Here is a 26564-nt window from a genome sequence, read left to right as displayed (position 1 = left end):
GATACCATGCTCTGTCATTTACAAGTACCTATGTCATTTTCTACACAGATCCAAATGCTCGAAGTAGTGGCGTTCTTGACCCAGTCAAGAAGAACGTGGTTCAGTTCTTGGAGAAGTTTCAGCACAGAGGACATACCTGTCTAGTGTTTGAAATGCTGGACAGGAGTCTTCATCAACTGCTCGTAGAACTAAATAGGCCACTGTCTCTCAGTGAGATACGACCAGTAACGCACCAGGTAAAGACTATGTGGCTTTGATCAATCTTTCAACAATTAATAGCAATATACTAAGCCAGCTGAGAAAGAAGTTACATGCTTAAGTAACAGCCTGCACCTTGGTCAATGGTATCTTTAACTGTCTACATTGTGTCCTCTGTCTCTGCAGTTGCTGATGGCCTTTGGCGCTCTGAAGGGCATTGGCGTCGTTCACGCCAACCTGAAGCCAGACAATATTATGCTGGTGAACCACCCGGCTGAGCCCTTCCGGGTAAAACTTGTAGATTTTGGCGTGTCCTTCAACACCTCAGAAGAGAGACAAGGGATGATAATTCAGCCTCTGGGTTGCAGGTAAATTCAATCCACAAAACTCATCATTTAACATGTTTGCAGTTGTGTGTTTATGCTGTAAATGATCCAGCGGATGCTGTGTCAATCTCCAGTATGCATGCTGCATTTGACAATGTACTTAATAGCTCTTGTGGTTCTTGTATGCTACCCACAGGGCACCTGAAGTCTTCCTGGGTCTACCCGTGTCCGAGGCCATAGACATGTGGGGTCTTGGTTGTGTGCTTGGGTTCGTGTACCTCAGAAAAAAGCTGTTTGCGTCACACTGCGTGTACCAGTCAGTAAGTAGCCAAATATATCTAGATTTGAATGCAAAGACTGTAACATTCTGCCCAAAACATGTCGAAACCCAACAGGGGACTTGATGTAGTGTGTCGGCTGATGTGATTCTTAATATTCTCTCTTCAGATTAGAGGCATCGTAGACATTCTGGGCCAGCCAGCTGACCACCTCCTGAGTGCTGGGAAACACACCCACACATTTTTTAAGGCGAACCAGCACTGGGACAAACCAAGATGGTGGATGAAGGTATTTTAACTTGGTTCAGTTGTTCAGCTTTTTTTAATCTCCCAATTAGCCAAAAAAATCTTTTAAAATGTTGAACACATTAAGGAGGAAGTATCTGACATGCATGTTTTGTTCCTGTAGACCCCGAGGGAATACCAGATTGGCACTGGCATTGAGCCCAAAAGATGGCACATGCGTTTAAGAAACCTGGATGACCTGATTACAGTAAGTGGTCAATTTCTTGACTAAAGAATGAATTGATCTCAATTAGCTCTGTCGCAGAGACAGGAAGCAGATAAACTGAACTGTCACCCACTTTGTTTTAAATCCAGCACGACCCACGGACGCAGGAAAACATTGAGCTGGAGGATCAAAGGGCATTTGTCAATCTCCTGAAATGCCTGCTAAATACAGATGCAGAGAAGAGGATCACTCCGGGGAAGGCTCTCACTCACCCCTTTGTCACAATGGCCCATCTGGTGGATGAAGTAGAGATCAGCTTATAGTAAGTTACTGTGTTTTGGTTTCAGTAGGGTTGGACAGATTTGTTTAGTGATTGAGTTATCATTAATTTATTGTCATGTTTTATTCAGTGCCAAGAATTCTTCAAAGAAAATGGCGGTCGTACCAACGGACAACCGATGAGGACCTATCTCCTAATGGTGAGGCTGAAGGAGAGCCCAATGATGAAGAGCCTTCAGCCACAGCTCATTTCAATGACGCAGCTGTTCCTCGCTCCTGTGACAGCATGCCTCGCTCATCTGATGGAGCAGAGGCTGCTGCAGAGATAGAGGATATATTTTTTACAGCTTTAGAGGAACCAGCTGTTTGCCAAGTTGCAGCCAGTCCAGCTGACGGTGAGGCTCAGGAAAGGCCAAGATGAAGAGCCTTCAGCCACACCTCCTAAAAATGATGCCGGCTCAGCTGTTCCTCGCTCCTGTGGCAGCGTTGAAAAATGCTTCAATCATCTGATGGAGCAGATGCTGCTTCAGGAATAGACGCTGCTGGCTCAGCTGTTAGCCATGGTGTAGCCAGTCCAGCTGAAGAGACATCGGCGATGGCGGGTCACCAGATGAGTGTCCGCCTGCCAAAGATAAGAAGAGCCGACTGAAGAGAATCCGGAAATTCTTTGGCAGGACAATAAGGACCTTGTTTGGAAAGAAAAGAAATGATTAAAGAAATCTTGACTGTCATATTCTTACACCGATCAGCCACAGCATTAAAACCAGTAACTGCTTTTAATGTTGTAGCTGATCAGTGTATGAATATGACATTCAACTGAAACCAAAGAGGAGGCCAAAAATGGTTGTTAACACTCCTGGGAAGGGATTAAGGAGAGAATTGTAGGTGTTTCTCTCTCAACCCAACCGGTCGAGGCAGATGGCCGCCACCCAGAGCCAGGTTCTGCTCAAGGTTTCTTCCGTTAAAGGAGTTTTTCCTTGCCGCTGACATCGGCGCTTGCTCATGGGGAATGTTGGGTCTCTCTAAATATAACTATTAAGAGTCCGGTCTAGACCTGCTCCATATGAAAAGTGCCCTGATAAAACTTCTGTTATTATCCTCCCTAACAACTATTCACACTTGGCCTCATGTGACCCCACGGCTCTAACAACTGATGTTACAACAACCGGAGCACTAACAAACCAAGTGACATCAATGGCTTTCAAGTATCTACAGCCAAGTCCAGTTGCCCTTGATTCAGTCCTTCTTTGATAATCATGACCTGGATGACCAAGAATCTTCCAAGACGTCATATTCTTTATTTTCCCTGGTAAATTGTTTCAAAGCAACTTTGAATTTTTGACCTGATGTCAATAAACAACAAATTCACTTGAATTCCTTCTTGTGTGTGCTTTGGAGATGACACTACAATTGTTTGATTAATTCAGTTATATCACAGATGCTGAAACAATGGTTAAACGATCAAATATTTTGTGATCATCCAAAAATCAATGGTCACTTTAATTTCCTGAAGTGCAAGGTGACACTTTTGTTTATTTAACAATCCATAACCCAAGGATACACTTTTTAATAATATTAAAAAAATAAAAAAATAAAAGTAGAAGTGCTCACATAGTTGCCTATTAATTTGATGGTGATTGTCTAATTGTTGGTCTGATTTGTTTACAGTATTTACAGCAAGTTGTCATAGCTACACAATTCTTTAATCTTTTGAAAACCTTAAAAGACTGCACTTCACTCTGTCCATCAGGCTGTCCCTTTGGTCAATATATTAAAACTACTACACAGCAACTGCTAACCTGATTTCCATTACATTTGCTCTGAAATTCATGGCGCTGCAGAGGATGAATATGTATTTCTTAGTAACTACGAAACCTTTTCTTTAACAACATCATGTCAAAATTTCCCATTTAATGGAAGACACTGAAAATCTAAGGGTCTACTGACATCTAGAAATTTCGCTTGTATTGTTTTCACATGTTCAAACATAAGGGATGTCCCTGCATGGAAACAGTGATCAACCTGTTTCCAATAGCATTACCTGTGACCCTGCTCGCCACTGTAAAAATCGAAAGCGCTGAACACTTGGTCATGATGGATCTGAGGATGTCCCAAAAACCCCCCAGAGCTGTTTACGTTAATGCCTATGGGTTTGATAGAGAAGAAGTGGCTTGTGGGAGGTCTGTTCCCCTCCAGAATCGCCTGAAGTGGACATTAGTGTGGTGGAGGACCATGGTGGTCCAGAGCCATCAAACTGAGCCGTTGGCTCCAGCGCCAGTAATGCCTGAAGCCAGAGCTCTCGTAGTCAAGCATGTAGTTAGAATAGCACTCTATGAAAAATGCCAGTTGCAAATGTAGATAGCAGTGATATTGCTATTGGGGACCTGCTACCATCTGCGACCACTGCTGAGCCATATGAGGGTCTGGAGGGACAGGATCTAGTCGGGGTGCCTCTACAGCTGTCACAAGTACGAGTCTCAAAATACTAAGCAGAGGGTTAGCACACAATAGCCTAACTCCCTTGAACGATGAGTCTCGATCGGTTTATATTCACTCAGTATGAGTGCGGTTTTATAGAAACCCACCCTCTCAAGGCCGGGTGATGGAGGGCGGGCCACCCATCTCTGATTAGAGGCGGTAACATTTTAAAAAAATATATAAATTTCATGGCGTAAATAAATCCAAAACAGTTGACTCTACGTCAGCATTGACCTTGCAAGTTTCAGAATGATTTAAAACATAAGATGGCCCATGAAATGCCGATTTTAATTACTTTTATAAGAAATGTCTACATCAACAGCATTGATGTAGCATAGGGGCCATCAAAAGCATTGAAATGAACAATGTGTCTGTAAATGAAGTGATTGTTCCTCATTTCTCTCACAAAAGACTTGAATAGAATCTTAGAATAGAATGTTATGACATCATAATACTGATGCCCTGCTGTGATGTCATGAAGAGTCCTTTGATGTTTGGAACTGGTCAGTTTGCCTTCAGCTGAAAACACTTCACGACTTACACAACAGAGTTAGTTGAAGCACTTCACTACTTACAGAACTTCACTACTTAAAGAACAGAGTTAGTTGAAGAATTAACAATGAAGAAGGGAAACATTTTCAGAAACATTTGCTGTGGCAAAGGGACTTCAAGTAGTCACGCGGACCGCTGTTTGACAGCAGATAAAACTGGTAAGGAAAACTCAACACATGTACACACACACACACACACACACACACACACACACACACACACACACACACACACACAGACACACACACACACAAGTATCTGAATTTTATTCTACTTTAAATGTCGACTCCACTACATTCCAGAGAGACGTGTTTTTACTCCATTGCATTTAACTGACAGTTGAAATGTGATTACTATGCAGGTTAAGAGTTTGAAAAAGTGCTTTAACTTTCGATACTTTAACGACATTTTTCTGATAATACATACCTGTACTTGTAATCGAAGATTTTTACACTGTGGTATTGCTTCTTTTACTTAAGTGAATTATCTGAATAACGAAGACCAGTGTAGCATTTGATCAAATGTTTCCCCTCATTGAGTGTATTTTGTTCTTGTCATTCTTTGGGAATACCACTCACTAAAAATGGACATGATGCCGTATTCAGTATCTGACATATTATTCTTCTACATGTGGTCGTAGAATGAAAACCAAATGTTTATTTACATGGGGATAATGAATACTTCAGCTACATTTGTGCATTATGTGTTGACTGAATGAGCCCTGCTGACTCCAAGTTGTAACCTTCACGTGTTCTCCTTTTCTCTTCATGTTCTGCTTCTCTGTCAGTGGTCACAAATGACAAGAAAAATTCCGAGCTCTGAGGTGATAGTAATAGACATATTGTCAGGCAACACATGTCGCTACCTCATGAAGGATGTCATCAGGGAAGGGTGCTTTGGCAAAGTCGCCTAGGCTGTGAAATTAAAGACATCAGAGCCCGTGGCCCTCAAGATCCTAAAAACTGAGGCTGCCGCTAAAAGAGAGGTAGATCATTTAATTTGTTTTGATAGTGAAGTTTTTCACATCTTCTTGCCTAAGTTTTGTTTCTTAAATGAACTGCTGATACCATGCTCTGTCATTTACAAGTACCTATGTCATTTTCTACACAGATCCAAATGCTCGAAGTAGTGGCGTTCTTGACCCAGTCAAGAAGAACGTGGTTCAGTTCTTGGAGAAGTTTCAGCACAGAGGACATACCTGTCTAGTGTTTGAAATGCTGGACAGGAGTCTTCATCAACTGCTCGTAGAACTAAATAGGCCACTGTCTCTCAGTGAGATACGACCAGTAACGCACCAGGTAAAGACTATGTGGCTTTGATCAATCTTTCAACAATTAATAGCAATATACTAAGCCAGCTGAGAAAGAAGTTACATGCTTAAGTAACAGCCTGCACCTTGGTCAATGGTATCTTTAACTGTCTACATTGTGTCCTCTGTCTCTGCAGTTGCTGATGGCCATTGTCGCTCTGAAGGGCATTGGCGTCGTTCACGCCAACCTGAAGCCAGTCAATATTATGCTGGTGAACCACCGGCTGAGCCCTTCGGGTAAAACTTGTAGATTTTGGCGTGTCCTTCAACACCTCAGAAGAGACAAGGGATGATAATTCAGCCTCTGGGTTGCAGGTAAATTCAATCCGCAAAACTCATCATTTAACATGTTTGCAGTTGTGTGTTTATGCTGTAAATGATCCAGCGGATGCTGTGTCAATCTCCAGTATGCATGCTGCATTTGACAATGTACTTAATAGCTCTTGTGGTTCTTGTATGCTACCCACAGGGCACCTGAAGTCTTCCTGGGTCTACCCGTGTCGAGGCCATAGACATGTGGGGTCTTGGTTGTGTGCTTGGGTTCGTGTACCTCAGAAAAAAGCTGTTTGCGTCACACTGCGTGTACCAGTCAGTAAGTAGCCAAATATATCTAGATTTGAATGCAAAGACTGTAACATTCTGCCCAAGAAACATGTCGAAACCAACAGGGGACTTGATGTAGTGTGTCGGCTGATGTGATTCTTAATATTCTCTCTTCAGATTAGAGGCATCGTAGACATTCTGGGCCAGCCAGCTGACCACCTCCTGAGTGCTGGGAAACACACCCACACATTTTTTAAGGCGAACCAGCACTGGGACAAACCAAGATGGTGGATGAAGGTATTTTAACTTGGTTCAGTTGTTCAGCTTTTTTAATCTCCCAATTAGCCAAAAAATCTTTTAAAATGTTGAACACATTAAGGAGGAAGTATCTGACATGCATGTTTTGTTCCTGTAGACCCCGAGGGAATACCAGATTGGCACTGGCATTGAGCCCAAAAGATGGCACATGCGTTTAAGAAACCTGGATGACCTGATTACAGTAAGTGGTCAATTTCTTGACTAAAGAATGAATTGATCTCAATTAGCTCTGTCGCAGAAGAGACAGGAAGCAGATAAACTGAACTGTCACCCACTTTGTTTTAAATCCAGCACGACCCAAGGACGCAGGGAAAACATTGAGCTGGAGGATCAAAGGGCATTTGTCAATCTCCTGAAATGCCTGCTAAATACAGATGCAGAGAAGAGGATCACTCCGGGGAAGGCTCTCACTCACCCCTTTGTCACAATGGCCCATCTGGTGGATGAAGTAGAGATCAGCTTATAGTAAGTTACTGTGTTTTGGTTTCAGTAGGGTTGGACAGATTTGTTTAGTGATTGAGTTATCATTAATTTATTGTCATGTTTTATTCAGTGCCAAGAATTCTTCAAAGAAAATGGCGGTCGTACCAACGGACAACTTCGATGAGGACCTATCTCCTAATGGTGAGGCTGAAGGAGAGCCCAATGATGAAGAGCCTTCAGCCACAGCTCATTTCAATGACGCAGCTGTTCCTCGCTCCTGTGACAGCATGCCTCGCTCATCTGATGGAGCAGAGGCTGCTGCAGAGATAGAGGATATATTTTTTACAGCTTTAGAGGAACCAGCTGTTTGCCAAGTTGCAGCCAGTCCAGCTGACGGTGAGGCTCAGGAAAGGCCCAAAGATGAAGAGCCTTCAGCCACACCTCCTAAAAATGATGCCGGCTCAGCTGTTCCTCGCTCCTGTGGCAGCGTTGAAAAAATGCTTCATTCATCTGATGGAGCAGAAGCTGCTGCAGGAATAGACGCTGCTGGCTCAGCTGTTAGCCAAGGTGTAGCCAGTCCAGCTGAAGAGACATCGGCCGATGGCGGGTCACCAGATGAGTGTCCGCCTGCCAAAGATAAGAAGAGCCGACTGAAGAGAATCCGGAAATTCTTTGGCAGGACAATAAGGACCTTGTTTGGAAAGAAAAGAAATGATTAAAGAAATCTTGACTGTCATATTCTTACCGATCAGCCACAGCATTAAAACCAGTAACTGCTTTTAATGTTGTAGCTGATCAGTGTATGAATATGACATTCAACAAACCAAGAGGAGGCCAAAAATGGTTGTTAACACTCCTGGGAAGGGATTAAGGGAGAGAATTGTAGGTGTTTCTCTCTCAACCCACGGTCGAGGCAGATGGCCGCCCACCCAGAGCCAGGTTCTGCTCAAGGTTTCTTCCCGTTAAAGGGAGTTTTTCTTGCCGCTGACATCGGCGCTTGCTCATGGGGGAATGTTGGGTCTCTCTAAATATAACTATTAAGAGTCCGGTCTAGACCTGCTCCATATGAAAAGTGCCCTGATAAAACTTCTGTTATTATCCCTCCCTAACAACTATTCACACTTGGCCTCATGTGACCCCAACGGCTCTAACAACTGATGTTACAACAACCCGGAGCACTAACAAACCAAGTGACATCAATGGCTTTCAAGTATCTACAGCCAAGTCCAGTTGCCCGCGATTCAGTCCTTCTTTGATAATCATGACCTGGATGACCAAGAATCTTCCAAGACGTCATATTCTTTATTTTTCCCTGGTAAATTGTTTCAAAGCAACTTTGAATTTTTGACCTGATGTCAATAAACAACAAATTCACTTGAATTCCTTCTTGTGTGTGCTTTGGAGATGACACTACAATTGTTTGATTAATTCAGTTATATCACAGATGCTGAAACAATGGTTAAACGATCAAATATTTTGTGATCATCCAAAAATCAATGGTCACTTTAATTTCCTGAAGTGCAAGGTGACACTTTTTGTTTATTTAACAATCCATAACCCAAGGATACACTTTTTTAATAATATTAAAAAAAATAAAAAATAAAAGTAGAAGTGCTCACATAGTTGCCTATTAATTTGATGGTGATTGTCTAATTGTTGGTCTGATTTGTTTACAGTATTTACAGCAAGTTGTCATAGCTACACAATTCTTTAATCTTTTGAAAACCTTAAAAGACTGCACTTCACTCTGTCCATCAGGCTGTCCCTTTGGTCAATATATTAAAACTACTACACAGCAACTGCTAACCTGATTTCCATTACATTTGCTCTGAAATTCATGGCGCTGCAGAGGATGAATATGTATTTCTTAGTAACTACGAAACCTTTTCTTTAACAACATCATGTCAAAATTTCCCATTTAATGGAAGACACTGAAAATCTAAGGGGCTACTGACATCTAGAAATTTCGCTTGTTTTGTTTTCACATGTTCAAACATAAGGGATGTCCCTGCATGGAAACAGTGATCAACCTGTTTCCAATAGCATTGCCTGTGACCCTGCTCGCCACTGTAAAAATCGAGAAACGCTGAACACTTGGTCATGATGGATCTGAGGATGTCCCAAAACCCCCCAGAGCTGTTTACGTTAATGCCTATGGGTTTGATAGAGAAGAAGTGGCTTGTGGGAGGTCTGTTCCCCTCCAGAATCGCCTGAAGTGGACATTAGTGTGGTGGAGGACCATGGTGGTCCAGAGCCGCATCAAACTGAGCCGTTGGCTCCAGCGCCAGTAATGCCTGAAGCCAGAGCTCTCGTAGTCAAGCATGTAGTTAGAATAGCACTCTATGAAAAATGCCAGTTGCAAATGTAGATAGCAGTGATATTGCTATTGGGGGACCTGCTACCATCTGCGACCACTGCTGAGCCATATGAGGGTCTGGAGGGACAGGATCTAGTCCGGGGGTGCCTCTACAGCTGTCACAAGTACGAGTCTCAAAATACTAAGTAGAGGGTTAGCACATAATAGCCTAACTCCCTTGAACGATGAGTCTCGATCGGTTTATATTCACTCAGTATGAGTGCGGTTTTATAGAAACCCACCCTCTCAAGGACGGGTGATGGAGGAGGCGGGCCACCCATCTCTGATTAGAGGGCGGTAACATTTTAAAAAAAATATATAAATTTCATGACGTAAATAAATCCAAAACAGTTGACTCTACGTCAGCATTGACCTTGCAAGTTTCAGAATGATTTAAAACATAAGATGGCCCATGAAATGCCGATTTTAATTACTTTTATAAGAAATGTCTACATCAACAGCATTGATGTAGCATAGGGGCCATCAAAAGCATTGAAATGAACAATGTGTCTGTAAATGAAGTGATTGTTCCTCATTTCTCTCACAAAAGACTTGAATAGAATCTTAGAATAGAATGTTATGACATCATAATACTGATGCCCTGCTGTGATGTCATGAAGAGTCCTTTGATGTTTGGAACTGGTCAGTTTGCCTTCAGCTGAAAACACTTCACGACTTACACAACAGAGTTAGTTGAAGCACTTCACTACTTACAGAACTTCACTACTTAAAGAACAGAGTTAGTTGAAGAATTAACAATGAAGAAGGGAAACATTTTCAGAAACATTTGCTGTGGCAAAGGGACTTCAAGTAGTCACGCGGACCGCTGTTTGACAGCAGATAAAACTGGTAAGGAAAACTCAACACATGTACACACACACACACACACACACACACACACACACACACACACACACACACACAGACACACACACACACAAGTATCTGAATTTTATTCTACTTTAAATGTCGACTCCACTACATTCCAGAGAGACGTGTTTTTACTCCATTGCATTTAACTGACAGTTGAAATGTGATTACTATGCAGGTTAAGAGTTTGAAAAAGTGCTTTAACTTTCGATACTTTAACGACATTTTTCTGATAATACATACCTGTACTTGTAATCGAAGATTTTTACACTGTGGTATTGCTTCTTTTACTTAAGTGAATTATCTGAATAACGAAGACCAGTGTAGCATTTGATCAAATGTTTCCCCTCATTGAGTGTATTTTGTTCTTGTCATTCTTTGGGAATACCACTCACTAAAAATGGACATGATGCCGTATTCAGTATCTGACATATTATTCTTCTACATGTGGTCGTAGAATGAAAACCAAATGTTTATTTACATGGGGATAATGAATACTTCAGCTACATTTGTGCATTATGTGTTGACTGAATGAGCCCTGCTGACTCCAAGTTGTAACCTTCACGTGTTCTCCTTTTCTCTTCATGTTCTGCTTCTCTGTCAGTGGTCACAAATGACAAGAAAAATTCCGAGAGCTCTGAGGTGATAGTAATAGACATATTGTCAGGCAACACATGTCGCTACCTCATGAAGGATGTCATCAGGGAAGGGTGCTTTGGCAAAGTCGCCAAGGCTGTGAAATTAAAGACATCAGAGCCCGTGGCCCTCAAGATCCTAAAAACTGAGGCTGCCGCTAAAAGAGAGGTAGATAATTTAATTTGTTTTGATAGTGAAGTTTTTTCACATCTTCTTGCCTAAGTTTTGTTTCTTAAATGAACTGCTGATACCATGCTCTGTCATTTACAAGTACCTATGTCATTTTCTACACAGATCCAAATGCTCGAAGTAGTGAGCGTTCTTGACCCAGTCAAGAAGAACGTGGTTCAGTTCTTGGAGAAGTTTCAGCACAGAGGACATACCTGTCTAGTGTTTGAAATGCTGGACAGGAGTCTTCATCAACTGCTCGTAGAACTAAATAGGCCACTGTCTCTCAGTGAGATACGACCAGTAACGCACCAGGTAAAGACTATGTGGCTTTGATCAATCTTTCAACAATTAATAGCAATATACTAAGCCAGCTGAGAAAGAAGTTACATGCTTAAGTAACAGCCTGCACCTTGGTCAATGGTATCTTTAACTGTCTACATTGTGTCCTCTGTCTCTGCAGTTGCTGATGGCCTTTGACGCTCTGAAGGGCATTGGCGTCGTTCACGCCAACCTGAAGCCAGACAATATTATGCTGGTGAACCACCCGGCTGAGCCCTTCCGGGTAAAACTTGTAGATTTTGGCGTGTCCTTCAACACCTCAGAAGAGAGACAAGGGATGATAATTCAGCCTCTGGGTTGCAGGTAAATTCAATCCGCAAAACTCATCATTTAACATGTTTGCAGTTGTGTGTTTATGCTGTAAATGATCCAGCGGATGCTGTGTCAATCTCCAGTATGCATGCTGCATTTGACAATGTACTTAATAGCTCTTGTGGTTCTTGTATGCTACCCACAGGGCACCTGAAGTCTTCCTGGGTCTACCCGTGTCCGAGGCCATAGACATGTGGGGTCTTGGTTGTGTGCTTGGGTTCGTGTACCTCAGAAAAAAGCTGTTTGCGTCACACTGCGTGTACCAGTCAGTAAGTAGCCAAATATATCTAGATTTGAATGCAAAGACTGTAACATTCTGCCCAAGAAACATGTCGAAACCCAACAGGGGACTTGATGTAGTGTGTCGGCTGATGTGATTCTTAATATTCTCTCTTCAGATTAGAGGCATCGTAGACATTCTGGGCCAGCCAGCTGACCACCTCCTGAGTGCTGGGAAACACACCCACACATTTTTTAAGGCGAACCAGCACTGGGACAAACCAAGATGGTGGATGAAGGTATTTTAACTTGGTTCAGTTGTTCAGCTTTTTTTAATCTCCCAATTAGCCAAAAAAATCTTTTAAAATGTTGAACACATTAAGGAGGAAGTATCTGACATGCATGTTTTGTTCCTGTAGACCCCGAGGGAATACCAGATTGGCACTGGCATTGAGCCCAAAAGATGGCACATGCGTTTAAGAAACCTGGATGACCTGATTACAGTAAGTGGTCAATTTCTTGACTAAAGAATGAATTGATCTCAATTAGCTCTGTCGCAGAGAGACAGGAAGCAGATAAACTGAACTGTCACCCACTTTGTTTTAAATCCAGCACGACCCAAGGACGCAGGAAAACATTGAGCTGGAGGATCAAAGGGCATTTGTCAATCTCCTGAAATGCCTGCTAAATACAGATGCAGAGAAGAGGATCACTCCGGGGAAGGCTCTCACTCACCCCTTTGTCACAATGGCCCATCTGGTGGATGAAGTAGAGATCAGCTTATAGTAAGTTACTGTGTTTTGGTTTCAGTAGGGTTGGACAGATTTGTTTAGTGATTGAGTTATCATTAATTTATTGTCATGTTTTATTCAGTGCCAAGAATTCTTCAAAAGAAATGGCGGTCGTACCAACGGACAACTTCGATGAGGACCTATCTCCTAATGGTGAGGCTGAAGGAGAGCCCAATGATGAAGAGCCTTCAGCCACAGCTCATTTCAATGACGCAGCTGTTCCTCGCTCCTGTGACAGCATGCCTCGCTCATCTGATGGAGCAGAGGCTGCTGCAGAGATAGAGGATATATTTTTACAGCTTTAGAGGAACCAGCTGTTTGCCAAGTTGCAGCCAGTCCAGCTGACGGTGAGGCTCAGGAAGGCCCAAAGATGAAGAGCCTTCAGCCACACCTCCTAAAAATGATGCGGCTCAGCTGTTCCTCGCTCCTGTGGCAGCGTTGAAAAAATGCTTCATTCATCTGATGGAGCAGAAGCTGCTGCAGGAATAGACGCTGCTGGCTCAGCTGTTAGCCAAGGTGTAGCCAGTCCAGCTGAAGAGACATCGGCCGATGGCGGGTCACCAGATGAGTGTCCGCCTGCCAAAGATAAGAAGAGCCGACTGAAGAGAATCCGGAAATTCTTTGGCAGGACAATAAGGACCTTGTTTGGAAAGAAAAGAAATGATTAAAGAAATCTTGACTGTCATATTCTTACACCGATCAGCCACAGCATTAAAACCAGTAACTGCTTTTAATGTTGTAGCTGATCAGTGTATGAATATGACATTCAACAGGCCAAAGAGGAGGCCAAAAATGGTTGTTAACACTCCTGGGAAGGGATTAAGGGAGAGAATTGTAGGTGTTTCTCTCTCAACCCAACCGGTCGAGGCAGATGGCCGCCCACCCAGAGCCAGGTTCTGCTCAAGGTTTCTTCCAGTTAATAGGGAGTTTTTCCTTGCCGCTGACATCGGCGCTTGCTCATGGGGAATGTTGGGTCTCTCTAAATATAACTATTAAGAGTCCGGTCTAGACCTGCTCCATATGAAAAGTGCCCTGATAAAACTTCTGTTATTATCCTCCTAACAACTATTCACACTTGGCCTCATGTGACCCCAACGGCTCTAACAACTGATGTTACAACAACCCGGAGCACTAACAAACCAAGTGACATCAATGGCTTTCAAGTATCTACAGCCAAGTCCAGTTGCCCATGATTCAGTCCTTCTTTGATAATCATGACCTGGATGACCAAGAATCTTCCAAGACGTCATATTCTTTATTTTCCTGGTAAATTGTTTCAAAGCAACTTTGAATTTTTGACCTGATGTCAATAAACAACAAATTCACTTGAATTCCTTCTTGTGTGTGCTTTGGAGATGACACTACAATTGTTTGATTAATTCAGTTATATCACAGATGCTGAAACAATGGTTAAACGATCAAATATTTTGTGATCATCCAAAAATCAATGGTCACTTTAATTTCCTGAAGTGCAAGGTGACACTTTTTGTTTATTTAACAATCCATAACCCAAGGATACACTTTTTTAATAATATTAAAAAAAATAAAAAAATAAAAGTAGAAGTGCTCACATAGTTGCCTATTAATTTGATGGTGATTGTCTAATTGTTGGTCTGATTTGTTTACAGTATTTACAGCAAGTTGTCATAGCTACACAATTCTTTAATCTTTTGAAAACCTTAAAAGACTGCACTTCACTCTGTCCATCAGGCTGTCCCTTTGGTCAATATATTAAAACTACTACACAGCAACTGCTAACCTGATTTCCATTACATTTGCTCTGAAATTCATGGCGCTGCAGAGGATGAATATGTATTTCTTAGTAACTACGAAACTTTTCTTTAACAACATCATGTCAAAATTTCCCATTTAATGGAAGACACTGAAAATCTAAGGGGCTACTGACATCTAGAAATTTCGCTTGTTTTGTTTTCACATGTTCAAACATAAGGGATGTCCCTGCATGGAAACAGTGATCAACCTGTTTCCAATAGCATTGCCTGTGACCCTGCTCGCCACTGTAAAAATCGAGAAACGCTGAACACTTGGTCATGATGGATCTGAGGATGTCCCAAAACCCCCCAGAGCTGTTTACGTTAATGCCTATGGGTTTGATAGAGAAGAAGTGGCTTGTGGGAGGTCTGTTCCCCTCCAGAATCGCCTGAAGTGGACATTAGTGTGGTGGAGGACCATGGTGGTCCAGAGCCGCATCAAACTGAGCCGTTGGCTCCAGCGCCAGTAATGCCTGAAGCCAGAGCTCTCGTAGTCAAGCATGTAGTTAGAATAGCACTCTATGAAAAATGCCAGTTGCAAATGTAGATAGCAGTGATATTGCTATTGGGGGACCTGCTACCATCTGCGACCACTGCTGAGCCATATGAGGGTCTGGAGGGACAGGATCTAGTCTGGGGGTGCCTCTACAGCTGTCACAAGTACGAGTCTCAAAATACTAAGTAGAGGGTTAGCACATAATAGCCTAACTCCCTTGAACGATGAGTCTCGATCGGTTTATATTCACTCAGTATGAGTGCGGTTTTATAGAAACCCACCCTCTCAAGGACGGGTGATGGAGGAGGCGGGCCACCCATCTCTGATTAGAGGGCGGTAACATTTTAAAAAAAATATATAAATTTCATGACGTAAATAAATCCAAAACAGTTGACTCTACGTCAGCATTGACCTTGCAAGTTTCAGAATGATTTAAAACATAAGATGGCCCATGAAATGCCGATTTTAATTACTTTTATAAGAAATGTCTACATCAACAGCATTGATGTAGCATAGGGGCCATCAAAAGCATTGAAATGAACAATGTGTCTGTAAATGAAGTGATTGTTCCTCATTTCTCTCACAAAAGACTTGAATAGAATCTTAGAATAGAATGTTATGACATCATAATACTGATGCCCTGCTGTGATGTCATGAAGAGTCCTTTGATGTTTGGAACTGGTCAGTTTGCCTTCAGCTGAAAACACTTCACGACTTACACAACAGAGTTAGTTGAAGCACTTCACTACTTACAGAACTTCACTACTTAAAGAACAGAGTTAGTTGAAGAATTAACAATGAAGAAGGGAAACATTTTCAGAAACATTTGCTGTGGCAAAGGGACTTCAAGTAGTCACGCGGACCGCTGTTTGACAGCAGATAAAACTGGTAAGGAAAACTCAACACATGTACACACACACACACACACACACACACACACACACACACACACACACACACACACACACACAGTATCTGAATTTTATTCTACTTTAAATGTCGACTCCACTACATTCCAGAGACGTGTTTTTACTCCATTGCATTTAACTGACAGTTGAAATGTGATTACTATGCAGGTTAAGAGTTTGAAAAAGTGCTTTAACTTTCGATACTTTAACGACATTTTTCTGATAATACATACCTGTACTTGTAATCGAAGATTTTTACACTGTGGTATTGCTTCTTTTACTTAAGTGAATTATCTGAATAACGAAGACCAGTGTAGCATTTGATCAAATGTTTCCCCTCATTGAGTGTATTTTGTTCTTGTCATTCTTTGGGAATACCACTCACTAAAAATGGACATGATGCCGTATTCAGTATCTGACATATTATTCTTCTACATGTGGTCGTAGAATGAAAACCAAATGTTTATTTACATGGGGATAATGAATACTTCAGCTACATTTGTGCATTATGTGTTGACTGAATGAGCCCTGCTGACTCCAAGTTGTAACCTTCACGTGTTCTCCTTTTCTCTTCATGTTCTGCTTCTCTGTCAGTGGTCACAAATGACAAGAAAAATTCCGAGAGCTCTGAGGTGATAGTAATAGACATATTGTCAGGCAACACATGTCGCTACCTCATGAAGGATGTCATCAGGGAAGGGTGCTTTGGCAAAGTCGCCAAGGCTGTGAAATTAAAGACATCAGAGCCCGTGGCCCTCAAGATCCTAAAAACTGAGGCTGCCGCTAAAAGAGAGGTAGATAATTTAATTTGTTTTGATAGTGAAGTTTTTTCACATCTTCTTGCCTAAGTTTTGTTTCTTAAATGAACTGCTGATACCATGCTCTGTCATTTACAAGTACCTATGTCATTTTCTACACAGATCCAAATGCTCGAAGTAGTGAGCGTTCTTGACCCAGTCAAGAAGAACGTGGTTCAGTTCTTGGAGAAGTTTCAGCACAGAGGACATACCTGTCTAGTGTTTGAAATGCTGGACAGGAGTCTTCATCAACTGCTCGTAGAACTAAATAGGCCACTGTCTCTCAGTGAGATACGACCAGTAACGCACCAGGTAAAGACTATGTGGCTTTGATCAATCTTTCAACAATTAATAGCAATATACTAAGCCAGCTGAGAAAGAAGTTACATGCTTAAGTAACAGCCTGCACCTTGGTCAATGGTATCTTTAACTGTCTACATTGTGTCCTCTGTCTCTGCAGTTGCTGATGGCCTTTGACGCTCTGAAGGGCATTGGCGTCGTTCACGCCAACCTGAAGCCAGACAATATTATGCTGGTGAACCACCCGGCTGAGCCCTTCCGGGTAAAACTTGTAGATTTTGGCGTGTCCTTCAACACCTCAGAAGAGAGACAAGGGATGATAATTCAGCCTCTGGGTTGCAGGTAAATTCAATCCGCAAAACTCATCATTTAACATGTTTGCAGTTGTGTGTTTATGCTGTAAATGATCCAGCGGATGCTGTGTCAATCTCCAGTATGCATGCTGCATTTGACAATGTACTTAATAGCTCTTGTGGTTCTTGTATGCTACCCACAGGGCACCTGAAGTCTTCCTGGGTCTACCCGTGTCCGAGGCCATAGACATGTGGGGTCTTGGTTGTGTGCTTGGGTTCGTGTACCTCAGAAAAAAGCTGTTTGCGTCACACTGCGTGTACCAGTCAGTAAGTAGCCAAATATATCTAGATTTGAATGCAAAGACTGTAACATTCTGCCCAAGAAACATGTCGAAACCCAACAGGGGACTTGATGTAGTGTGTCGGCTGATGTGATTCTTAATATTCTCTCTTCAGATTAGAGGCATCGTAGACATTCTGGGCCAGCCAGCTGACCACCTCCTGAGTGCTGGGAAACACACCCACACATTTTTTAAGGCGAACCAGCACTGGGACAAACCAAGATGGTGGATGAAGGTATTTTAACTTGGTTCAGTTGTTCAGCTTTTTTTAATCTCCCAATTAGCCAAAAAAATCTTTTAAAATGTTGAACACATTAAGGAGGAAGTATCTGACATGCATGTTTTGTTCCTGTAGACCCCGAGGGAATACCAGATTGGCACTGGCATTGAGCCCAAAAGATGGCACATGCGTTTAAGAAACCTGGATGACCTGATTACAGTAAGTGGTCAATTTCTTGACTAAAGAATGAATTGATCTCAATTAGCTCTGTCGCAGAGAGACAGGAAGCAGATAAACTGAACTGTCACCCACTTTGTTTTAAATCCAGCACGACCCAAGGACGCAGGAAAACATTGAGCTGGAGGATCAAAGGGCATTTGTCAATCTCCTGAAATGCCTGCTAAATACAGATGCAGAGAAGAGGATCACTCCGGGGAAGGCTCTCACTCACCCCTTTGTCACAATGGCCCATCTGGTGGATGAAGTAGAGATCAGCTTATAGTAAGTTACTGTGTTTTGGTTTCAGTAGGGTTGGACAGATTTGTTTAGTGATTGAGTTATCATTAATTTATTGTCATGTTTTATTCAGTGCCAAGAATTCTTCAAAGAAAATGGCGGTCGTACCAACGGACAACTTCGATGAGGACCTATCTCCTAATGGTGAGGCTGAAGGAGAGCCCAATGATGAAGAGCCTTCAGCCACAGCTCATTTCAATGACGCAGCTGTTCCTCGCTCCTGTGACAGCATGCCTCGCTCATCTGATGGAGCAGAGGCTGCTGCAGAGATAGAGGATATATTTTTTACAGCTTTAGAGGAACCAGCTGTTTGCCAAGTTGCAGCCAGTCCAGCTGACGGTGAGGCTCAGGAAAGGCCCAAAGATGAAGAGCCTTCAGCCACACCTCCTAAAAATGATGCCGGCTCAGCTGTTCCTCGCTCCTGTGGCAGCGTTGAAAAAATGCTTCATTCATCTGATGGAGCAGAAGCTGCTGCAGGAATAGACGCTGCTGGCTCAGCTGTTAGCCAAGGTGTAGCCAGTCCAGCTGAAGAGACATCGGCCGATGGCGGGTCACCAGATGAGTGTCCGCCTGCCAAAGATAAGAAGAGCCGACTGAAGAGAATCCGGAAATTCTTTGGCAGGACAATAAGGACCTTGTTTGGAAAGAAAAGAAATGATTAAAAGAAATCTTGACTGTCATATTCTTACACCGATCAGCCACAGCATTAAAACCAGTAACTGCTTTTAATGTTGTAGCTGATCAGTGTATGAATATGACATTCAACAGGCCAAAGAGGAGGCCAAAAATGGTTGTTAACACTCCTGGGAAGGGATTAAGGGAGAGAATTGTAGGTGTTTCTCTCTCAACCCAACCGGTCGAGGCAGATGGCCGCCCACCCAGAGCCAGGTTCTGCTCAAGGTTTCTTCCCGTTAAAAGGGAGTTTTTCCTTGCCGCTGACATCGAGCGCTTGCTCATGGGGGAATGTTGGGTCTCTCTAAATATAACTATTAAGAGTCCGGTCTAGACCTGCTCCATATGAAAAGTGCCCTGATAAAACTTCTGTTATTATCCCTCCCTAACAACTATTCACACTTGGCCTCATGTGACCCCAACGGCTCTAACAACTGATGTTACAACAACCCGGAGCACTAACAAACCAAGTGACATCAATGGCTTTCAAGTATCTACAGCCAAGTCCAGTTGCCCGCGATTCAGTCCTTCTTTGATAATCATGACCTGGATGACCAAGAATCTTCCAAGACGTCATATTCTTTATTTTTCCCTGGTAAATTGTTTCAAAGCAACTTTGAATTTTTGACCTGATGTCAATAAACAACAAATTCACTTGAATTCCTTCTTGTGTGTGCTTTGGAGATGACACTACAATTGTTTGATTAATTCAGTTATATCACAGATGCTGAAACAATGGTTAAACGATCAAATATTTTGTGATCATCCAAAAATCAATGGTCACTTTAATTTCCTGAAGTGCAAGGTGACACTTTTTGTTTATTTAACAATCCATAACCAAGGATACACTTTTTAATAATATTAAAAAAATAAAAAATAAAAGTAGAAGTGCTCACATAGTTGCCTATTAATTTGATGGTGATTGTCTAATTGTTGGTCTGATTTGTTTACAGTATTTACAGCAAGTTGTCATAGCTACACAATTCTTTAATCTTTTGAAAACCTTAAAAGACTGCACTTCACTCTGTCCATCAGGCTGTCCCTTTGGTCAATATATTAAAACTACTACACAGCAACTGCTAACCTGATTTCCATTACATTTGCTCTGAAATTCATGGCGCTGCAGAGGATGAATATGTATTTCTTAGTAACTACGAAACCTTTTCTTTAACAACATCATGTCAAAATTTCCCATTTAATGGAAGACACTGAAAATCTAAGGGGCTACTGACATCTAGAAATTTCGCTTGTTTTGTTTTCACATGTTCAAACATAAGGGATGTCCCTGCATGGAAACAGTGATCAACCTGTTTCCAATAGCATTGCCTGTGACCCTGCTCGCCACTGTAAAAATCGAGAAACGCTGAACACTTGGTCATGATGGATCTGAGGATGTCCCAAAACCCCCCAGAGCTGTTTACGTTAATGCCTATGGGTTTGATAGAGAAGAAGTGGCTTGTGGGAGGTCTGTTCCCCTCCAGAATCGCCTGAAGTGGACATTAGTGTGGTGGAGGACCATGGTGGTCCAGAGCCGCATCAAACTGAGCCGTTGGCTCCAGCGCCAGTAATGCCTGAAGCCAGAGCTCTCGTAGTCAAGCATGTAGTTAGAATAGCACTCTATGAAAAATGCCAGTTGCAAATGTAGATAGCAGTGATATTGCTATTGGGGGACCTGCTACCATCTGCGACCACTGCTGAGCCATATGAGGGTCTGGAGGGACAGGATCTAGTCCGGGGGTGCCTCTACAGCTGTCACAAGTACGAGTCTCAAAATACTAAGCAGAGGGTTAGCACACAATAGCCTAACTCCCTTGAACGATGAGTCTCGATCGGTTTATATTCACTCAGTATGAGTGCGGTTTTATAGAAACCCACCCTCTCAAGGACGGGTGATGGAGGAGGCGGGCCACCCATCTCTGATTAGAGGGCGGTAACATTTTAAAAAAAATATATAAATTTCATGACGTAAATAAATCCAAAACAGTTGACTCTACGTCAGCATTGACCTTGCAAGTTTCAGAATGATTTAAAACATAAGATGGCCCATGAAATGCCGATTTTAATTACTTTTATAAGAAATGTCTACATCAACAGCATTGATGTAGCATAGGGGCCATCAAAAGCATTGAAATGAACAATGTGTCTGTAAATGAAGTGATTGTTCCTCATTTCTCTCACAAAAGACTTGAATAGAATCTTAGAATAGAATGTTATGACATCATAATACTGATGCCCTGCTGTGATGTCATGAAGAGTCCTTTGATGTTTGGAACTGGTCAGTTTGCCTTCAGCTGAAAACACTTCACGACTTACACAACAGAGTTAGTTGAAGCACTTCACTACTTACAGAACTTCACTACTTAAAGAACAGAGTTAGTTGAAGAATTAACAATGAAGAAGGGAAACATTTTCAGAAACATTTGCTGTGGCAAAGGGACTTCAAGTAGTCACGCGGACCGCTGTTTGACAGCAGATAAAACTGGTAAGGAAAACTCAACACATGTACACACACACACACACACACACACACACACACACACACACACACACACACACACACACACACAAGTATCTGAATTTTATTCTACTTTAAATGTCGACTCCACTACATTCCAGAGAGACGTGTTTTTACTCCATTGCATTTAACTGACAGTTGAAATGTGATTACTATGCAGGTTAAGAGTTTGAAAAAGTGCTTTAACTTTCGATACTTTAACGACATTTTTCTGATAATACATACCTGTACTTGTAATCGAAGATTTTTACACTGTGGTATTGCTTCTTTTACTTAAGTGAATTATCTGAATAACGAAGACCAGTGTAGCATTTGATCAAATGTTTCCCCTCATTGAGTGTATTTTGTTCTTGTCATTCTTTGGAATACCACTCACTAAAAATGGACATGATGCCGTATTCAGTATCTGACATATTATTCTTCTACATGTGGTCGTAGAATGAAAACCAAATGTTTATTTACATGGGGATAATGAATACTTCAGCTACATTTGTGCATTATGTGTTGACTGAATGAGCCCTGCTGACTCCAAGTTGTAACCTTCACGTGTTCTCCTTTTCTCTTCATGTTCTGCTTCTCTGTCAGTGGTCACAAATGACAAGAAAAATTCGAGAGCTCTGAGGTGATAGTAATAGACATATTGTCAGGCAACACATGTCGCTACCTCATGAAGGATGTCATCAGGAAGGGTGCTTTGGCAAAGTCGCCAAGGCTGTGAAATTAAAGACATCAGAGCCCGTGGCCCTCAAGATCCTAAAAACTGAGGCTGCCGCTAAAAGAGAGGTAGATAATTTAATTTGTTTTGATAGTGAAGTTTTTCACATCTTCTTGCCTAAGTTTTGTTTCTTAAATGAACTGCTGATACCATGCTCTGTCATTTACAAGTACCTATGTCATTTTCTACACAGATCCAAATGCTCGAAGTAGTGAGCGTTCTTGACCCAGTCAAGAAGAACGTGGTTCAGTTCTTGGAGAAGTTTCAGCACAGAGGACATACCTGTCTAGTGTTTGAAATGCTGGACAGGAGTCTTCATCAACTGCTCGTAGAACTAAATAGGCCACTGTCTCTCAGTGAGATACGACCAGTAACGCACCAGGTAAAGACTATGTGGCTTTGATCAATCTTTCAACAATTAATAGCAATATACTAAGCCAGCTGAGAAAGAAGTTACATGCTTAAGTAACAGCCTGCACCTTGGTCAATGGTATCTTTAACTGTCTACATTGTGTCCTCTGTCTCTGCAGTTGCTGATGGCCTTTGACGCTCTGAAGGGCATTGGCGTCGTTCACGCCAACCTGAAGCCAGACAATATTATGCTGGTGAACCACCCGGCTGAGCCCTTCCGGGTAAAACTTGTAGATTTTGGCGTGTCCTTCAACACCTCAGAAGAGAGACAAGGGATGATAATTCAGCCTCTGGGTTGCAGGTAAATTCAATCCGCAAAACTCATCATTTAACATGTTTGCAGTTGTGTGTTTATGCTGTAAATGATCCAGCGGATGCTGTGTCAATCTCCAGTATGCATGCTGCATTTGACAATGTACTTAATAGCTCTTGTGGTTCTTGTATGCTACCCACAGGGCACCTGAAGTCTTCCTGGGTCTACCCGTGTCCGAGGCCATAGACATGTGGGGTCTTGGTTGTGTGCTTGGGTTCGTGTACCTCAGAAAAAAGCTGTTTGCGTCACACTGCGTGTACCAGTCAGTAAGTAGCCAAATATATCTAGATTTGAATGCAAAGACTGTAACATTCTGCCCAAGAAACATGTCGAAACCCAACAGGGGACTTGATGTAGTGTGTCGGCTGATGTGATTCTTAATATTCTCTCTTCAGATTAGAGGCATCGTAGACATTCTGGGCCAGCCAGCTGACCACCTCCTGAGTGCTGGGAAACACACCCACACATTTTTTAAGGCGAACCAGCACTGGGACAAACCAAGATGGTGGATGAAGGTATTTTAACTTGGTTCAGTTGTTCAGCTTTTTTAATCTCCCAATTAGCCAAAAATCTTTTAAAATGTTGAACACATTAAGGAGGAAGTATCTGACATGCATGTTTTGTTCCTGTAGACCCCGAGGGAATACCAGATTGGCACTGGCATTGAGCCCAAAAGATGGCACATGCGTTTAAGAAACCTGGATGACCTGATTACAGTAAGTGGTCAATTTCTTGACTAAAGAATGAATTGATCTCAATTAGCTCTGTCGCAGAGAGACAGGAAGCAGATAAACTGAACTGTCACCCACTTTGTTTTAAATCCAGCACGACCCAAGGACGCAGGAAAACATTGAGCTGGAGGATCAAAGGGCATTTGTCAATCTCCTGAAATGCCTGCTAAATACAGATGCAGAGAAGAGGATCACTCCGGGGAAGGCTCTCACTCACCCCTTTGTCACAATGGCCCATCTGGTGGATGAAGTAGAGATCAGCTTATAGTAAGTTACTGTGTTTTGGTTTCAGTAGGGTTGGACAGATTTGTTTAGTGATTGAGTTATCATTAATTTATTGTCATGTTTTATTCAGTGCCAAGAATTCTTCAAAGAAAATGGCGGTCGTACCAACGGACAACTTCGATGAGGACCTATCTCCTAATGGTGAGGCTGAAGGAGAGCCCAATGATGAAGAGCCTTCAGCCACAGCTCATTTCAATGACGCAGCTGTTCCTCGCTCCTGTGACAGCATGCCTCGCTCATCTGATGGAGCAGAGGCTGCTGCAGAGATAGAGGATATATTTTTTACAGCTTTAGAGGAACCAGCTGTTTGCCAAGTTGCAGCCAGTCCAGCTGACGGTGAGGCTCAGGAAAGGCCCAAAGATGAAGAGCCTTCAGCCACACCTCCTAAAAATGATGCCGGCTCAGCTGTTCCTCGCTCCTGTGGCAGCGTTGAAAAAATGCTTCATTCATCTGATGGAGCAGAAGCTGCTGCAGGAATAGACGCTGCTGGCTCAGCTGTTAGCCAAGGTGTAGCCAGTCCAGCTGAAGAGACATCGGCCGATGGCGGGTCACCAGATGAGTGTCCGCCTGCCAAAGATAAGAAGAGCCGACTGAAGAGAATCCGGAAATTCTTTGGCAGGACAATAAGGACCTTGTTTGGAAAGAAAAGAAATGATTAAAAAATCTTGACTGTCATATTCTTACACCGATCAGCCACAGCATTAAAACCAGTAACTGCTTTTAATGTTGTAGCTGATCAGTGTATGAATATGACATTCAACAGGCCAAAGAGGAGGCCAAAAATGGTTGTTAACACTCCTGGGAAGGGATTAAGGGAGAGAATTGTAGGTGTTTCTCTCTCAACCCAACCGGTCGAGGCAGATGGCCGCCCACCCAGAGCCAGGTTCTGCTCAAGGTTTCTTCCCGTTAAAAGGGAGTTTTTCCTTGCCGCTGACATCGAGCGCTTGCTCATGGGGGAATGTTGGGTCTCTCTAAATATAACTATTAAGAGTCCGGTCTAGACCTGCTCCATATGAAAAGTGCCCTGATAAAACTTCTGTTATTATCCCTTCCCTAACAACTATTCACACTTGGCCTCATGTGACCCCAACGGCTCTAACAACTGATGTTACAACAACCCGGAGCACTAACAAACCAAGTGACATCAATGGCTTTCAAGTATCTACAGCCAAGTCCAGTTGCCCGCGATTCAGTCCTTCTTTGATAATCATGACCTGGATGACCAAGAATCTTCCAAGACGTCATATTCTTTATTTTTCCCTGGTAAATTGTTTCAAAGCAACTTTGAATTTTTGACCTGATGTCAATAAACAACAAATTCACTTGAATTCCTTCTTGTGTGTGCTTTGGAGATGACACTACAATTGTTTGATTAATTCAGTTATATCACAGATGCTGAAACAATGGTTAAACGATCAAATATTTTGTGATCATCCAAAAATCAATGGTCACTTTAATTTCCTGAAGTGCAAGGTGACACTTTTTGTTTATTTAACAATCCATAACCCAAGGATACACTTTTTTAATAATATTAAAAAAAATAAAAAAATAAAAGTAGAAGTGCTCACATAGTTGCCTATTAATTTGATGGTGATTGTCTAATTGTTGGTCTGATTTGTTTACAGTATTTACAGCAAGTTGTCATAGCTACACAATTCTTTAATCTTTTGAAAACCTTAAAAGACTGCACTTCACTCTGTCCATCAGGCTGTCCCTTTGGTCAATATATTAAAACTACTACACAGCAACTGCTAACCTGATTTCCATTACATTTGCTCTGAAATTCATGGCGCTGCAGAGGATGAATATGTATTTCTTAGTAACTACGAAACCTTTTCTTTAACAACATCATGTCAAAATTTCCCATTTAATGGAAGACACTGAAAATCTAAGGGGCTACTGACATCTAGAAATTTCGCTTGTTTTGTTTTCACATGTTCAAACATAAGGGATGTCCCTGCATGGAAACAGTGATCAACCTGTTTCCAATAGCATTGCCTGTGACCCTGCTCGCCACTGTAAAATCGAGAAACGCTGAACACTTGGTCATGATGGATCTGAGGATGTCCCAAAACCCCCCAGAGCTGTTTACGTTAATGCCTATGGGTTTGATAGAGAAGAAGTGGCTTGTGGGAGGTCTGTTCCCCTCCAGAATCGCCTGAAGTGGACATTAGTGTGGTGGAGGACCATGGTGGTCCAGAGCCGCATCAAACTGAGCCGTTGGCTCCAGCGCCAATAATGCCTGAAGCCAGAGCTCGTAGTCAAGCATGTAGTTAGAATAGCACTCTATGAAAAATGCCAGTTGCAAATGTAGATAGCAGTGATATTGCTATTGGGGGACCTGCTACCATCTGCGACCACTGCTGAGCCATATGAGGTCTGGAGGGACAGGATCTAGTCTGGGGTGCCTCTACAGCTGTCACAAGTACG

General features: G+C 42.3%; 5 protein-coding genes across 5 annotated transcripts; all 5 read left to right on the top strand.

The window, feature by feature from the left end:
• Window positions 1-3871: 3871 nt before the first annotated feature.
• LOC120787733 (homeodomain-interacting protein kinase 1-like) lies at window positions 3872-7053 on the top strand. Its single transcript, XM_040123326.1, has 6 exons — window positions 3872-4000; window positions 6009-6108; window positions 6384-6463; window positions 6592-6711; window positions 6830-6913; window positions 7024-7053. Exons 1-6 carry the CDS (start codon window positions 3872-3874, stop codon window positions 7051-7053), a joined length of 543 nt encoding a protein of 180 aa, XP_039979260.1.
• Window positions 7054-7108: 55 nt separating this feature from the next.
• On the top strand, window positions 7109-7874 carry LOC120787732. The gene is made up of 2 exons (XM_040123325.1): window positions 7109-7197; window positions 7286-7874. The coding sequence occupies exons 1-2, from the start codon at window positions 7160-7162 to the stop codon at window positions 7872-7874; spliced, it is 627 nt and encodes a 208-aa protein (XP_039979259.1). The 5' UTR covers window positions 7109-7159.
• A 2312-nt stretch (window positions 7875-10186) lies between these two features.
• LOC120787731 (homeodomain-interacting protein kinase 1-like) lies at window positions 10187-13154 on the top strand. Its single transcript, XM_040123324.1, has 9 exons — window positions 10187-10360; window positions 10986-11185; window positions 11312-11500; window positions 11649-11830; window positions 11985-12108; window positions 12238-12357; window positions 12478-12561; window positions 12671-12843; window positions 12932-13154. Exons 1-9 carry the CDS (start codon window positions 10270-10272, stop codon window positions 13152-13154), a joined length of 1386 nt encoding a protein of 461 aa, XP_039979258.1. The 5' UTR covers window positions 10187-10269.
• Window positions 13155-15831: 2677 nt separating this feature from the next.
• Window positions 15832-19383, top strand: LOC120787736 (homeodomain-interacting protein kinase 1-like). Its single transcript, XM_040123330.1, has 9 exons — window positions 15832-16005; window positions 16620-16819; window positions 16946-17134; window positions 17283-17464; window positions 17619-17742; window positions 17872-17991; window positions 18112-18195; window positions 18305-18477; window positions 18566-19383. Exons 1-9 carry the CDS (start codon window positions 15915-15917, stop codon window positions 19152-19154), a joined length of 1752 nt encoding a protein of 583 aa, XP_039979264.1. The 5' UTR covers window positions 15832-15914; the 3' UTR covers window positions 19155-19383.
• A 2950-nt stretch (window positions 19384-22333) lies between these two features.
• On the top strand, window positions 22334-24793 carry LOC120787735 (homeodomain-interacting protein kinase 1-like). The gene is made up of 8 exons (XM_040123329.1): window positions 22334-22462; window positions 22588-22776; window positions 22925-23106; window positions 23261-23384; window positions 23514-23633; window positions 23751-23834; window positions 23944-24116; window positions 24205-24793. Exons 1-8 carry the CDS (start codon window positions 22334-22336, stop codon window positions 24791-24793), a joined length of 1590 nt encoding a protein of 529 aa, XP_039979263.1.
• The last annotated feature ends 1771 nt before the right edge of the window (window positions 24794-26564 follow it).

The sequence above is a fragment of the Xiphias gladius genome, unplaced genomic scaffold, assembly GCF_016859285.1.
Source record: "Xiphias gladius isolate SHS-SW01 ecotype Sanya breed wild unplaced genomic scaffold, ASM1685928v1 HiC_scaffold_48, whole genome shotgun sequence".
Lineage (NCBI taxonomy): Eukaryota > Metazoa > Chordata > Actinopteri > Istiophoriformes > Xiphiidae > Xiphias > Xiphias gladius.
Note: the sequence above shows the minus strand (reverse complement) of the source record. Positions and strands in the feature narration are given on the sequence as shown.